The 16,316-nt window shown below is 40.0% G+C and overlaps 1 protein-coding gene across 7 annotated transcripts in view; it reads left to right on the top strand.

Annotated features, from left to right (window-relative positions):
* Positions 1-16,316, top strand: part of nrxn2b (neurexin 2b) — a 715,289-nt gene that overhangs the window by 406,893 nt on the left and 292,080 nt on the right. For all 7 annotated transcript variants that reach the window (XM_067579159.1, XM_067579157.1, XM_067579160.1 and 4 more), the window contains 2 exons: positions 10,278-10,451; positions 14,529-14,648. In XM_067579159.1, coding sequence (XP_067435260.1) covers positions 10,278-10,451; positions 14,529-14,648 — 294 coding nt within the window. The remainder of the gene's footprint in view (positions 1-10,277; positions 10,452-14,528; positions 14,649-16,316) is intronic.

Raw genomic sequence — 16,316 nt, 5'->3', positions numbered from 1 at the left:
GTGTAATGATGCCTATCACTATACAATCTTTCAACGAGTGTCATAAGCAAGCAATGGCACATATTCAGAGCCCTCTCAAGGACATGTATACCAACTGATTTGTGTTGGGTTATTGAAAAGTTCTCTATTTTTGTTTTAGCAGAAATTAATTATTTTCCCTCTAATGTAGATATACATCCTTGAGGGGAAATTATGCGTTTGCAGCTTGTATAATGTTAATACAACAGGCAGTGCCATAAATGATTATAGAGCAGCTAAGAGACTTTATATACTGTATGCTGTAAAGCTTGGCATCGAAGGGTTTACATGTAATTGCATAGACACGGTGCTTCCCGAGAAACATGAGCCCAATTGGGCAGATGGTGGCACTGTAATTAATGCCCCTTACACTGTAAGTCTGATTGACTTGAAATTTCACACACAAGTCCACCTCAATGTGCTCTACAAAAAAGCCTCTTGGACCATAAAAGTCCGCCACGATGGATTTTTTGCCAATTTGCATAAACTGGTAATGTGAATAGAACTTTTTTGATTTTGACTCTATCAACACCAAATTGGGTATACAGCATTGTGGGACTGAGATACACATATGTATTATAAGCGAGCAAGATCGGTCCTAAAACATGGCCACCATCAATCAAAATATCGTTGCAAAGTTCGGGGTTTAGCAGGAAATTCATCAAATAGGCATGGCCTATCACATATTTGCTCATAGCTCAAGATGCCCTCGAGCAATCCTTATTAAACTCACTGGAGATATCTTGCGCTATATCCTGAACATACACACCAAGTTTGGTTCACATCCAATGAAGGGAGAACAAATGGCAGAACTTTGAGTGTGCAATTATTGAAATGCTGCAGGCTTTCTGATGATGAAACAAGTGTGTGATTGCTCTCACTCACTTCTTTGAACAGAATCAAACTAACTGAAGTGACTTTGTTCATCTTTGTGAAGACTGACACCTGCTTGTTGCTGCTTGCAGCTTTAATTTTGGCCGATTGAGCTGCTTCCTTCTGTTGAGTGCAAAAAAGTTTGAACCTGGGAATTGCCACATGCAGCTATATTTATTATTATTTTTACCTTTTATATACTTGGTGTCCTGATTATGAAGTGTGGTTAAACTGGAACCATGTTTTACATGTCCGGATAAAGAATTTTGACTGACACCTTCCAGCGAATCAGTTTTTCTTTTTTTTGCCTTTGAAGTAGTATATCCACTAATAGCCTGTTGTGAATCAAACTGTATATATTAATAATAATTATACATTTTATTTATAGAGCACTTTTCAGGGTACAAAGACAATTTACACAAGTTAAAATGATCATAGAAAACAACCAACCAACATATGACATACTTTGTTAATCACAAATTAAAAGCAGTTCTGAAAAGGGGAGTTTTCATTAGTGATTTGAACATGGACAGATCAATGTAGTCTTGGATGTGTTTGGGGAGAGAGTTCCGGAGGGAGGGGGCAGCTATGGAGAAGGCTCTGTCACCCCAGGTCCTGTGCTTGGTCCTGAACGGTGGAGACAGGAGGTTGGCATCAGAGGAGCGAAGGCTGTGGGAGGTATTGTGGTGGTGGTGTAGGTTGATGAGGTAGGAGGGGTCAGGGCAGTGAAGGGCCTGGTTATTGAGGGCTTTGTGAGTGAGGAGAAGGACTTTGAGTTGGATCTGTAGTGGGATAGGGAACCAGTGAAGGTTCTGGAGGACATGGATGATGTGGTCACAGGAGTGGGAGTGGGTGAGCAGGTGAGCAGCAGAATTCTGGATGTACTGGAGTTTACTTAGGGATTTGGATGATGTGCCAAAAAGAATACTGTTGCAGTAGTCAATTCTGGATGTCATGAAAGCATGGATGTCGGCAGCAGAGAAGAAGAGTGATGGGTGGAGATGAGCTATGTTTTTTAGGTGGAAAAAGGGAGTTCTGGTGATTTGTTTTATGTGGTGTTCAAAGGAGAGGTTGCTGTCAAAAATGACTCCCAGCTTGCGGATGTGTGGGGATGGAGACAGAGTGGAGTTATCAATGGTGAGGCAGAAGTTGTGAATGGTTTTGGTGAGGGATTTGGGACCGATGATGATTGTGTCTGATTTATCACAGTTTAGTTTGAGGAAGTTGCTTGCATCCATAATTTAATTTCAGTGAGGCAGTTGGTCAGGGTGGAGTGACTTTCAGTGGTGATGGATTTAGTGGAGATGTGGAGCTGGAGACCATGACGATGTATGATGTTACCAAGGGGGAGCATGTACAGGATGAACAGGAGAGGACCAAACACCGAGCCCTGGGGAACCCTTGCTACAGAGCAGTGGAGGAGGTGCAGTTGTTGATGTTGATGAACTGTTTTCTGTTGTCTGTGAGATATGACCTTAGCCAGGAAGAGGGCAATACCATTGATGTTAAGGGAGGATTCAAGGCGGTTGAGAAGAATGGTGTGGTTGATAGTGTCGAAAGCTGCAGTGAGGTCGAGGAGGATGAGGATGCTAAGGTGACCAGAGTCTGAGGAGAGGAAGTCGTTGGTGACTTTGAGGAGGGCTGTTTGAGTGCTGTGCTGTGAGTGGAAACCGGATTGAAATGGTTCAAACAGGTCGTGGGAGATGAGGTGGGCTTTAAGTTGGGAGGCAACAACACGTTCCAGTATTTTTGACAGGAAGGGGAGATTGGAGATGGGCTGAAATTGCTTAAAATATTGGGGTTGAGTCCAGGTTTTTCGAGGATGGGGGTGACAGCAGCCAGTTTGAGTGTTTGGGGGGACTTAACCAGAGCTTAAGGAGGAGTTAATGATTTCTGTGATGAGTGAGGAGATAGCAGGGAGGTAGTCCTTGACAAGATTGGATGGGATGGAATCCAGAACACAAGTGGAGCTTGTGTGGAGTTGGATAGCGACATTGGAGACACAGGGGATATGCTCAACACATGGTATATATTTCTTATAAACAGTTTTCAGGCACCTGCAGGAATGTTATCTTTGCTATCAAAGTATTCAAGGCTAGACAGATTGTTTGTTGGTCAAGAAGCAATAATGAGCCAATCACAATAGCTTGTTCCCACAAGGTTCTTGTAAGAGCAAGCCGGGTTCTTACAATAGCTTGTAAGAACCCCCCCCCCCATCTTGCTCTGTTTGCCTGTGTTAAAATGTGGTGAAAGACTTAATTTCAATGAGTAATTTTAGGCATGTAAACACGTGCTGCATTTTAAAAACAGTAATTAATGCATGATGAACACAATCAAACATTAGTCGCTCAGTTTCATGCTTAAGTAGTACTTGTGTATCACAGGTTCTTTTGCCCTTGCCTAAACATTCTTAGACATGAGCAAAGAAAGACTTGAATATTGATGAGTCATTGCTCAAATTTGGATATGAATAAAGCTTGATTGTGGTGACAGCATGCAAAACATTTGCAAACACAGTAAATTTTACTGCATTGTAATTGTTTAACATTGCATTTTCAGTCACTGTTTCCAATTACAGCTTGTTTCCTATCACTTAGCTGCCTACATTCATAGAATTAGAGAGGGAGGGATAAAGACACTTTGAAAATGTATTGCACCACCTGCGGTTACAATAGAACTAAACGAGAGCCAGCATGCACCTGTTAGTGAAAACATGTCACTGCAGTATCAAATAATTACAGCTTTACTTTGCTTCAATCTTTTTTTTTTTCCTTACAGAATTTAAAACACCTCTTGCTATACCATTTGTCTTCAGATACACACACATCCAAAGCACAGTGACACAACACACAACATAATTATACAACTTTTTTTTAGCATCTGCAATTAACTCGCAAGCAGCGTCAACATTTATTCTCTACACCAATCGTCTTGTTGTGGCATCTTTGCAGATCAGAGCGCCTCTGTAATTAGCAACCACAGATTCCCTGCGTCTTCCTGCTGGCTGCCATTGTCCCAGCCCTGCCTTTAACACACACTGCCACCGCCTAAAAGTCATTCATTTGCACAGCCTACAGCATATGTGTGTGTGTGTGTTTTAGTGTCTCTCATCAGCAATCATTCAATCTTTGTCAATTAGAGCCAGCATGAGAGCAAAGCAACACAAACAACAGAGAGGAGAGAGTGAGGACTCAAGAGAGGGAAGCAGAGAGTCTTAATAGAGCATTTAATGAAAGTTAATGGTCGGCTTTGTGTTCACTAGGGAATTGGCGAGAGGAAACTGAGTATTGTTTGAGATGAGACCAGGCATTGTGTATTCATGACTTAATCTCATTGTCAAACTTCTATTCTTAATGATGGATATGTGGTAAATAATATATATCACAGTATTTCTAGATGTGGGCAAAGACTGCAATACCATCACTCCACTTGGGAGCCAATTACAGGCAAGGATGAAATACAGGTCTTATCTTGAGTTGACAAGATGTACTGACCAAATAAAATGAATAGCTTAACAGTGCTATTGAATTTAAACACTATATCTCCAAAAAAGTAAACTTACACAATAAAAAATCCCCATCTCAATTATTTGACTATGGAAAATACACACAAAATAAAGACTATTTGGATGGTTGAATGGGTGTCATGGGTCTTACACTCATGAAATGTATTCCCCTTGCAGATAACTCAAAAGATAATGAAAACAGTGAAATTGGAGCTATAAGGTTATCAATTTTGGAAGTAGCTAGTTCTTCTGACCAAATAATACATGTATAACACAGCCAAATGATTTAACATTGCACCTCTAAGAAAGATATCAAGAAAATTACTATTTTCCAGTCAGTGCTCCTGTTTGCTAGATATTAAAGATCAAGTTGTGAATGGCTGTCATGAGTCTTAAGGTCATCCACCCATCTCTCAGATGACTCATAGATCAAAATTTTGGTTTTGCAAAACTAGATATATGAGGTTTTCACATCATGGAAGACAAATGAAACCATCATCACAGAGATCTATATTTCACTTTAAAAAATCTCTGAAAACTCTGATTGTCCAGTGTAAATGTTAAGTCAGTATGCTCTTCCAATTGTGCTGTCAGAGTCTTTCTAGGGCCCCGTATCATAGCATCCCAACTCCTCACACTAGCCCCTGAGAGGTCATTATGGTAACCGTAGAGATGTGGAGGTGGTGGTCTCTGCGATGTCTGGGAGGCTATAATTGGTCCCATCTTGTGGATTGCTCTGAGCTCTTGAGCTGCACAAGCATTCATCACTGCTGGGACAGCAGAGCCAGACCAGGACACAGTTTCTGGCTGGGAAAATGGTTACTCATCATTCTAACTTACCTACTCCAGAGCAGTCCCAAAAACTGTAAGCCAAAAAAGCAAATCAAGTTGTGTAAGTAGCAATAACACATCTTGTGGCACGCTCAAATATCGGTCTTACCCACATTACTGAGTAAATGACAAAAAACAAGTTGTATAGATACTCAAACTTTATTTAATTTCTTAGTTGTATAGAACAAATTTGATAATCCAGAGCATATAGCAACTAATAGATGTGACCTAAAGATGTGTCAGCATTTCACATTAATGTTTTAGGTGTTACTTATATAAGTGTGGAAAAACCAACCTCCTTCAATAAGGAATAGTTTCTTTGAACAAATATAAAAATTGTAAATGTAGCTTCATGCTCATTTACATGTTAAATAAAAGTGTTCTACAGTAAAAATAGAAAAGAAATAGTTTATAAAAAGTTGCTGTTGGGTCACTCTGCATGAATTATGCATGTAGCACTACTTGGATCAGTGCTTGGTATGACATTGTGAATTTCTCACATGCTAACTTGGCTGCTTGCAGCTTTTAGATGTTAGGAACTGGTACTTTTGCAGTAAACAGTGCGATACTGCAGCTATGTCGCATTTAAAAACAAGGTGGATACGCTGTAATGTATGCTGTGGAACAAACTGTTCATGGCCCAAAAAAGGAAGTCAAACTTTACCCGAAGAAATCTGTAATTCAAATTAAAGTATCCAACTCCAAACTAAACACAATGAGAGCCCAGTTCTTTTAGTGGGAGTGTGTATGTGTGTTGCATATTTATTCATCTTCTGTAGTCTTTACGCCACTGAAAGAAAACAAAACTTGCATGACTAATTTTTATAGTACATCTGGCGCAGCCCTCCCTCTTCTCTTGTCTATTCCAGTTATGCAGTCAGCCAGTGGAATCTCAAACATACTGTTGACTTCTGCAGGAAATGTGCTGTTTGCTCTTTTGAGATGAACTCTATACCGATAATTTCATATTTGCTAAATGGTTCTTACAGCCGCGATTTCAGGACATCACTCAGTCGGACAGCTAATGAATTCATTTTATTGATTATAACGCCCGGGAGCCCCAGCTGGGAAATATGAAGTGTCAAGTACTCATTAATTCTAGAGAGAAGTTGGCAAACATCATTGACTCATTCCATTACACAAAGTCCACATATAATTGACCTCTTGGCTCATTGCTTCTCAGAGTGCTAAAGTTGAAAGTTCTGGTTTTCAGCTGGTAAAATATACTTTTTCAGTTTTTTCTAAGTGGGATAGTTTTCTGAAGGCCCTATCTTTTCTGGTTGTTCATTTTATGCCTACTTAAATATAAAGTGTAAAGTAGGAGTTTTGATGACGAGAAATGCCTGAAGCATTTCAAACCGTGTTTATTCTTATGCACTTACATCAAAGGCCTCTTTGTGTTTTTCATAATTTTACTTGGCATTTTCTGCACAACTCTACAGAACAGAGGGGCTGAGAGAGGAAAAGAGAGGGAGATAATTGGGCTTAAAAGTGGATGGATATTTTCTTTTATGTTGTAATGTAAAGAGACCTTAATTGTACTTGAGCGCTGAGATATCCCAAAATTCAGCTTTATCTTCTTGCTTCTTGCTGATTCACAAATTCTGCTCCCTTCATGAGAAAATGCTGCTGGGTACGTTCTGTTCTTCTCCCGGAAGGACTCAGTATATGGACAGGCTCACATAATAAATCTTTCTAAGCATTCATTGTCATTTCCAATGCTTTAGCTTGATGCTGTACAATCTATACATGTCAACTGTAAGCTACTTCTTTGAATCATGTAATTATCAGAACGTTTTCTTGGCGACTCTGTAATGACAAGCATTATGTCAGGGGATGTCTCTTAGGGAAGCTTTCCTCCCAACATTCACACTACCTGTCTTTAAAATGTCAATCCTCTGTCTCTTGGTGACTGTAGTGTTTACTGTCTGCTACCCGCATCCAGTATAACACACCTTCACAATTTATCAGCAGCACACTATACTCTAGAGGCACAGTCTGAGATTCAAATGTACCTAAAGTACTGAACACACACGGGTCTCATTTGGCCTTTAACAACAACAATTCTGAGGAGTCATTTGACATTTAACAGATTAATCAGGAAGTTAGAACAAAACAAGCACAGACAGTCCAGTGTGTTGTATATAATAGTAATGGACTTAATTATTTAATTATGTTGGCCTTGCTCCCTTGCTGAGCTACTCTTCTCTTCTTAACAGAGTACAATAAAGTTCATGCTATTTGCATGTATGAAAACAATTTTTTTATACATGAGTGTGCCTTATTATACAAAGGCAGAAAATGGCATCTTATACATATATGTATATATATATATATATATATATATATATATATATATATATATATATATATATATATATATATATATATATATATATATATATATATATATATATACACCATATATCTAACAACAACATTGTGCATTCAGTTCTCTGCTTCCTTTGTAGAATTCTGTGAATGTTAAAGATCTTTGGGGGGTCACGAAAGACTGAAAACATTGTATTTGCACAATTAGGTTTCTGTTTACAAAACCATATACAGTACAATGAGTAAAAAGCACAAAGTATGAAAAGCACATTATGTGTTGTGGCTGCAATTTCAGTGTACAAGAATTATGTCATGAAAATTAGCTAGGACTCAATTTAGACATGCATGTTTGGTTGTGGTCAGACTAGACCAGAATATTAGAATTGGGAATCAAACCTGGGTTTGAGGCAGATGTATCCACCCATCCATAACCCATTTCTAAGATGATGATACTACAAATACAGCTGTAGTTTTTTGTAGCTGTCCAGCAATTGTCCATTTACAGTGGAGCATTTTAAATATTTTGCTGGTTGATGCAACAACAACAACAATAAAAGGATTAATTATAATAGGGATTGTAGAATATATTAAAAAAATAGAAAAAGACTAGTAGCTCAAGCCCTTTTTTCTGCTTCCTTACCCTGACATTTTAATTTCTGTTTGTTTTGATGTTGAACTTGTGATGTCAATATCTTACTAATAGGCTGTTTTATCTTTGCCTCCCTAACACTGATATGTATATTAACGTTGTCTGAGTATGTTTAATCTCTCTCTTTTTATATTTATACACAATGTGTTTAGTATAACATGTCACTAGGGATGCAGGATATTGGATTTTTTGCCGATATCCAATATGCCGATATTTCCAACTCATTGTGGCCAATTGCCGATGCCGATATATGCACATATTTGTTTCCAGATGGCTGAGGAGACTATTATGCATGCAAGCATAGATTGTATGTGTGATCAAGAAAGACAATATATGAAGGAAGAATTTAGGAAGCCTTAAAACTTTAATGAACCTTCCAAGTGGGTGGAGCAGTAGAGTTTTCATTGAATTCATTAGACAGACAGGATTAATGTGTAGGATTTAATCTCTGGTCCACACTCTGGAGCAGAAGGTAGCGGTAATGCACCTAATACGCCGGTTGCCAACTGCTGTTATAAACCAAAAAGATTTTTTTTTCCAAACAGAGTGGTACATCCATGGATGTATAGTAAGAGCTGGATAGGGCGCCACTGCTCAGCCATGCAGCCAATTTTTCCCAGTGGCCACTCACGGTATTGCAGCGAAAAATCCCCCTGCGGCCCAAAAAGGATTTTCCCCATAGACCACCATTGTAAAAGAGATGCCTGTAAAACTGTTGACAGGACCCCTCGAACTGTAAACAACATCAATTATGACTCTTTCTGTTATGAACTTTTGATCCATGGAGGTTTTATGTTCGTAAAACTTTCCTCAAGCTGAGAAAAGCAATTTAAAAATCCGTGACATCATCACAATGTAAAGTCCGTGGGCCGAGCGGGAGCTTGCGGGCGGGGCCAGCGGGGGAAACACTACTGCGCACATTCAGTGGGCCGCACAACGCGGAAGCTAGAAACTTTTTTGGCGTATGCGCCAAGCGAGCAATTCCTATAGGACTGAATGGGCGCCATTTTTAGTCCAGTATTCAGCTCTTATAATACATCCATGGGTACATCCTGTCAGCCAAGGTGTTTCCTATCTATGCAGCCGAATGTTAGCTGAGAGGCTAGCGGAGCATTAGCTGCAGCATGGCTGGGGGGAAGCCAGGGCAGCCTGAGTGAAGTGGAGCCTGCGGAGGAAGTACCGGGACCATCAAGGCCTAAATGCACTGGAAGCGCCTGACGCACGTGTTTTGAATTACTCTAATTGTTTTCAATGGCCGAACACGCACCAGAAGCGTTATGACGTGCGTCAAACTGCCTTGATGCGCCTACTCCGACCTTGTTTCGATTTTTGGAGCGTCAAATGAGGACCCAGCGCCCAAAGCTGTTTTCTCTGCAGCCGAAAAAGAGAGAGATAGCGCAAGTCAACTGAGCACCTGCGAGTGACAGAGAGAGAGACAGCGCGGCAGTGGTCAAGCAAGGAGAGCCAGCAGTAGTGAGAACAAAATCGCCGAATGAGAGAAGTAAAACGTTGTATTCTGATTATTTCACGGCAGTCACGTTTTAATGCACAAATAAATAACCATCAAACAGTCAACAAATGATTTACTGTAGACACTGACGCTCTTAGGTTCAGTTTAATTTTCCTCCTCTGCATTTCTCCTTTTCATTCATTCATTACATCCTTCGAGCGTTTAATACGAGGACAAAATGACAATTCTGTGGTGTTCGAATTTCAACTCTGACGCTTGCAGTGCGCCATAGGAGCATCAATTTACGCCAGCAGTTATTGCTCCCAGTGCGTTTAGGTCTTCAGGGTGGAACAGTCCGTGGAGGGAAGCACAGTCAGGCGAGGGAGGAGATGGCAACAAATTGGCCTCTCATAATTGGTAGAAATGGCCGATGACGATATTTCATTTTAGAGCTTTTATCGGACGATTCCGATGATGTGCCGATAATATCGTGCATCCCTACATGTCACAGATTATTTTCACACATAAGTGTGTGGTGTAAGTGATGAATATTGTCTACAGGCAATTGTACATTATTAAAATTCAATTTCTCATGAGTGGTTTCTATGTCTGTTTTGCAGGAGAGCTGTACATCGGTGGCGTGACAAAGACCATGTACAGCAATCTGCCCAAGCTGATTGCGTCCCGGGATGGGTACCAGGGCTGTCTGGCCTCTGTGGACCTGAATGGGAGACTCCCCGACCTGATCGCAGATGCCCTCCACAGGGTGGGCCAGGTGGAACGAGGCTGCGATGGTAAGTCAAAGAATAGTCAAAGTTATTTGTAACTCTCCATTTCAAAAGTAACAGTTCTTGGCTTGACACCCAGTGTGTGTTGTACTTAATTTCTATTTTTCACTTAAAGACAGTGAAAAAAAACACATTTTTTAAATGATTCAGATACTGAAAATACATAGTGCTAATTATTACTTAGAAAGATACAAATATTGTTTTCAAGTGATCTTAGATAGGTCTCACAGTATGTAAGTACATTTTTACACACCACCTTGCTTCTCTGTTTTAAATAGCCTCTCTGCCTTTTTCTGTTTTTTATTAACAGCCATAAATTGGACCTGTTTCCCTCATTGGCTTTATTACACACAACTCTGACACTTGCAGAGATTCTTCAGTAAAAAGACACCAAAACAGCAACTTGGTGCATTTTTCTGTGGCTGTTATTCCCTGATATACACCAATAACCACACCCATATTCTCCCAGCTCTGGGCAGTCTTTACAGTCTGAGCCTCTGTCCTCTGTATATCCTCTCTATTGCCCCATAAAACCTGCATGAGGGAGGTATCTCTCCTCTAATGTTATTGTCAGTGTGGCTAATCTCAGCGACACCCCGCCCTCATTGGCTTTTGCCTCATCAATCTTGCATTTGTTATGTTTTTGCCTCTGCTGTGCGCAGTTCGTCACCATGTCTCAGGCTGCATGGCTCCAGTGTCAAGCAGTTAATCCTGAGTATAACAGTGGATTTAGGCTATAGCATTTCCCCCTTTCACACACCCTACCCTGAACCCCCCCACACACATACACACACACACACACATACACATACCTTTCCACCACGTCTCAATGGCGTACTGAGCATTGGAGAGCACAGACTTGATTTCCCTAAGGGCTGCACTGGCCGACTCGATGCGGCACTGATCCAGCTTTTTTTTTTTTTCTCCCTCGATTCCTAACACGGCTACCTCTGCCAACCAGCCTTATTACCTGCCTACAGTTATACACCACAATTACTTCGCTTCAAACACAGTTTAAAACTGCATTAAGCTATCATATTGACTCCCGCAGGCACCCGAAATGGATGCTAATATTAGTTAATGATTGGATGTGCCAGGGAGCTGAGTAGTAGTAATTGACCAGTTTTGGAAGGGTGGATGTTTTTGACAAATAATAGTATACCTGTACCTGGGGCTGTTGCAAATCTGTGTATTCCCTTGCTGATATTACAGGAATACATCAAAAACAATTGTGACTACTTATCTAATTCTCTTATAATCAAATTCAGAATGTTATTCCTTACCATACACCAGAGAAGCCAAACACTGTTGACATCATATTAGTTCAATCGAATCTTTTATACTTAATAGTTTGCCATTGTTGGTTGATCTCCTATAACAATAACTTATGCTAGAAAAAAATGCCCATCTCTGAATTCCAGGGTTTCTAAAGCAGTAGTAAGAGTAATGAAGATGACTTTTCCACAATGCAGTGCTGTCCTTGGTGTGGATCACTGCCAAAGTCCTGACCGACTTGTTTCTGAGGTCATTGTTAGCTTGTGCACTGGGGATGCAGAGTGGTCAGAGGTGGCTGCTGGTCCAGTCTCTCTAGACCTAAGGCCAGACAAAGGCCAGAACATTGAGCTTGTTCATGTAGCTCTCTACTGACTCAGCGGATCACAACAACAAAGGGTCCTAAGTGTGAGACTTAGGGAGTACAGGTACATAAACATAGCTGCTGACTCACTGTGCCTCAAGAGAGGAGACACAAAGGGAAAAAAGCCCCCAAAATATGTGAAAAACATACTGAATCAATCAATTTGAATGAAATCACATAGCATTAGTAGTTCTAAGATTTGTAGCATGAGCATCTGTAGCAGTTGGAGAAAATGTAGTTCCAAGATTAATACAAATAAAAACTCAAGATTTAGAGATTCTGTTACCATGTCCAAAAATTGAGAAGCTTTAGTTAAACTATTTGTTTCCTTTAAATATTATTTTATTCCAAACCAAAAGCTCCAAGCGATCTCCAGTTGAGCACTGCAGCCTTCTCTACATTGCCAATATGAGAGCAGATGTTTCAGTTGTAACCCAGCTGTTAGTTGCAGAAGCAGGTGACAGCAGTGAGGGAGTGGAAATGTGTGCTCTCTTTAGGTTTTCCAACTAATGTGAGGCTTAGTGGCTCCTTATATTGTCCAGGACTTTCATGAACATGTGGAGCAAAGGCAGCAGATGGAGTTTTGTGCGCCAACACACCCAAGGCACCCAAATAACAGGTCCTCAGGCAGCCGTAAGAAGGTAGTGTGTGACCGATCAGTATATGAAAGAAGAGTAAGAAAGTAATGACATGACTTGGTTATTAATTATAACAATATGCTTAATTAGATCCTCAAGGGAACCTTTTATAAGTGAGTAATTAACAGGGCAATTAGCCTGGTTAGGAACAACTAACAGAATAAGCTGATAGGAAGGAAATGACATTGAATTTAAGTGGACATTTTAGAGCAGAAAAGCTCTCATAGATTGGTGGTTTATTTTTACTTTTTTATTATTTATTTTCTGTGGGGGAGGGTGGGGCCTTTTTTTAATTGGGCCATTTGTAAATGGCACAGTGAGATGTCTGTTTATCTATGCGGAAACAAATTAGTCTGGCACTGAACCACGGTTCTTTGGAAATGTTTGTGTTTAATTGAGATTTTAATGAGAATCCCCACCAACAACAACATGACAGCCACCACACATACTTATTTTTAGAACCATTCTCTTGCCTAAGACTTGATCTGCATCCTAATGTTAAATCTATCATTCAGCCTTTTCCCTCTAATTTTGAGAACAATTATTTGAAACCAGGTTTTGTTGGAAAGAAAACTAATGATGACATTGTCTTCTTTCATTTCCATCAGTTGTATTAGCCCCTTATGCTACACAGTCAACAAAGGCAAACACTTTCCATATCATATCAATTCATGTGCCAATGCCCGTTTGGTCAATAGTATACTGTATATAATGTGAAGTGGAAATTAGTTTTCAAAGCAGTCTGTCACATCACCTGAGTAAATGGCTGGAATTCCTGAGAGAAATTACTACGCTGTGGTTTCTAATTGACAATTTAAATGCCTTCATCCATCCATGACAGTGGGAGGGAACAACAGGAGACCCCCCCACCCCCCACAAAAAAACATGGACACCAATATACTGTAGATGCTAAACTGAAGCTGCCTCCACCACCCTACTAATTTCCAATTCAAATGTGTCCCTAGTCTGGCGATTACACCAGGTTTCAACCTTGAATTAATGTCAAATTTAATCTGAATACATTTCTAAGCAACCTTAATCAAATCACTTTCATTCGGCAGATGAGCAGCTACTGTTTTGTCGCAGTCAATGTGTCTTCTCACATAAATATTAAAAACGTCAGGTTTATGTTTTATTTGAGGCTTTCCTAGAAGTAAACAATGCATTCTACATAGTTAATTTGAAGAGTTAATTTAGACAAATTACATGTTATTTATTTCCTTAACATGTTTATCATGAGGTGAACCGTACATAACTCACACTAACAGAGCCTTGATCTATTATGATATATTGTGGTTCATATGGCAGTTGACTCACACATCCAGCAGGTATGAAGCAACATGAGCATCCCATTGAAGTCCCCTTTCTCAATGCTTGACGAATCTAAATCCAATTTTCACTTTTTTCATCCCAGTTTAGTTCACCAGCTCCTAAGTAAATTATCTATGTCCCTAATACTCAACCCTTTTCATCAGCCTCTCTTCACCAACACAGTGAATGAAGTCAGCTAAAGGTGTTGAACCTCTGTGGGATTGACAGTACTGCTAGCAACAACCCTCTCACATTACTTTAATGTAAATATCAAAAATATTGCTCAACACAGCTTTAAAAAAGTATCCTCAGCTGTCATTTCCAAGAGATGTGAGATGCTAGCAGAGCTGCCTGAGGGTTTTATGCCTGGGTCAGCTGAAAATGCTATAACATGCTCCTCATTAGTACATTTTTGTGCATTATGTAATGTCCTTTACATGAATTTCATATATCTTTGAACAGTAAGTTTCTTTGCTCTTGCCCTTGTTATGCTCTTAGGACCCAGTACCACCTGTACGGAGGAGTCCTGCTACCATCAGGGGGTGTGTCTCCAGCAGTGGGAGGGCTTCACCTGCGACTGCACCATGACGTCCTATGGAGGCTCATTTTGCAATGACCGTAAGTGAAAAGTTTTCAATTTAATGACTGTCATGCTTTGTTTGCAAAAGACTGAGTGTGTATGGCTGGCAAGAGTGGTGCAAGTGGATAGCTTGTGCTAGGGTGCTAAGTTAAAACTCCACAGGCAACTTTGCAGGTCTGTTGTTGAAGAGTCCATTTTCAAGGTTTTAGGGAATACATTACTCATTGGTGAGTCAGCTTTTTGTCACTGAAGCACTAATTTACAGCTCTTTAGTAGACCATTTGTGTGAATCTTCAGGATCTCAATTAGTAGAAATGGGATGCTCTACTCTGCTACAGTCTTAATCTGTCATTGAAGCTGATAAGATGTTTGCATTTTTACATACACAAATACACAACCTTATGCAATTTTGAACAGCATCACATTAGATCTACGGGAACACATTTTTACTCACGGATGTTTAGCCTAATTGCTTGAATTGCAAATGCTTGTGTCCATTAACAGTAAAACTTGTTAACATATTCCTACTAAGAATTAAAATGTTGACACTTCAACAGGGCCACACGGATTGCACTTCACATAGCGTTCACTCCTCTTCTAATATTCTATTACTCACATGTTATTCCAAGTAATACCTTAGATTGTACAACTCAGACTTCACCATGAGATTGGCTCTTTGGCTACTGAGGCACTGCTTAACACATTCTTTGAGGAGAAACAGTGATTTAAGTCCTGTGTCTCTACCATGTGGTCACCTGCTGGGTGGCTGGCTGCAAGGGAGAACACGGAGGAAGGTATGGAGAGAGGGCACAACAGGTTTCTTGTAAGCGTGTTTATTTTATTAGTTTTAAGTGTTGCTTTCCTCAGTTGGCAGTATGTATTTGTTGTAATATGATTGTGGCTAATGATTTTACTGAGGGCCCAGTGTTGAAGCTACAGTGTACATATCTGTATAGATATTGCTTAGGTGTGACCTATCTGCAGTCAAAAGACTTCATCTTTAGCATAATGTTCATTGAACATCAAAAATGACCTCTTTGAAAGAAAACATCCTGAATTATTGTCAGGGAACGGTTAATGCACTGCAAAGGATATACAACTAAAAGAATGATGAGGTTTGATCAACTCAACTGTACTAGTATGTAGTATATTGTACTGTGTTAAATTCAACAGATGAAACGGCATTGGGAACTTTCTTACCCAGTAGCAGAAATGTTCACCTGTTTGAAAGATCAAAAATATAGTAATAAAAGATTTGTTGAGACTGATACTTGCAGTGTTTAATAATTGTGTTGGTTGCAGACCTCCACAACTACCAGCTTGGTAGAGCTTATGTACAATTAGCATTCAGTACTCCTGACAGGCTTGATTTAAACAGGGGCAGAGGCAGGGTGACAGGCTAATAGACTTGTTTGCATAAGTCTTTGTTTGCTTATTAAGTGGTAGGTGCCGAGTTAAGCTGTATCACCCTCTTCTCATTTTCTATTTTTTCAAACCACCCTATGTTTCATTTGTGATAGAGTTTATCTCTGATTGTTGTGTGTTGTTGCCCTTGTTATGTTGTCTGTGATGTTAACTAGACACAATATGACTAGGCATGACAGCAAGGGGCTGATTAGTGAGGTGCTCTTTTGGCTCTTGGAAGATTCAAGCAAGTAGAAGGTGATAATAACTGCTCTTTCGGCATGACAGCCATGCCGAGATAA

The sequence above is a fragment of the Thunnus thynnus genome, chromosome 22, assembly GCF_963924715.1.
Source record: "Thunnus thynnus chromosome 22, fThuThy2.1, whole genome shotgun sequence".
Classification (NCBI taxonomy): domain Eukaryota; kingdom Metazoa; phylum Chordata; class Actinopteri; order Scombriformes; family Scombridae; genus Thunnus; species Thunnus thynnus.
The sequence above is the reverse complement of the archived record's forward strand: the minus strand, read 5'-3'. Positions and strand labels throughout refer to the sequence as shown.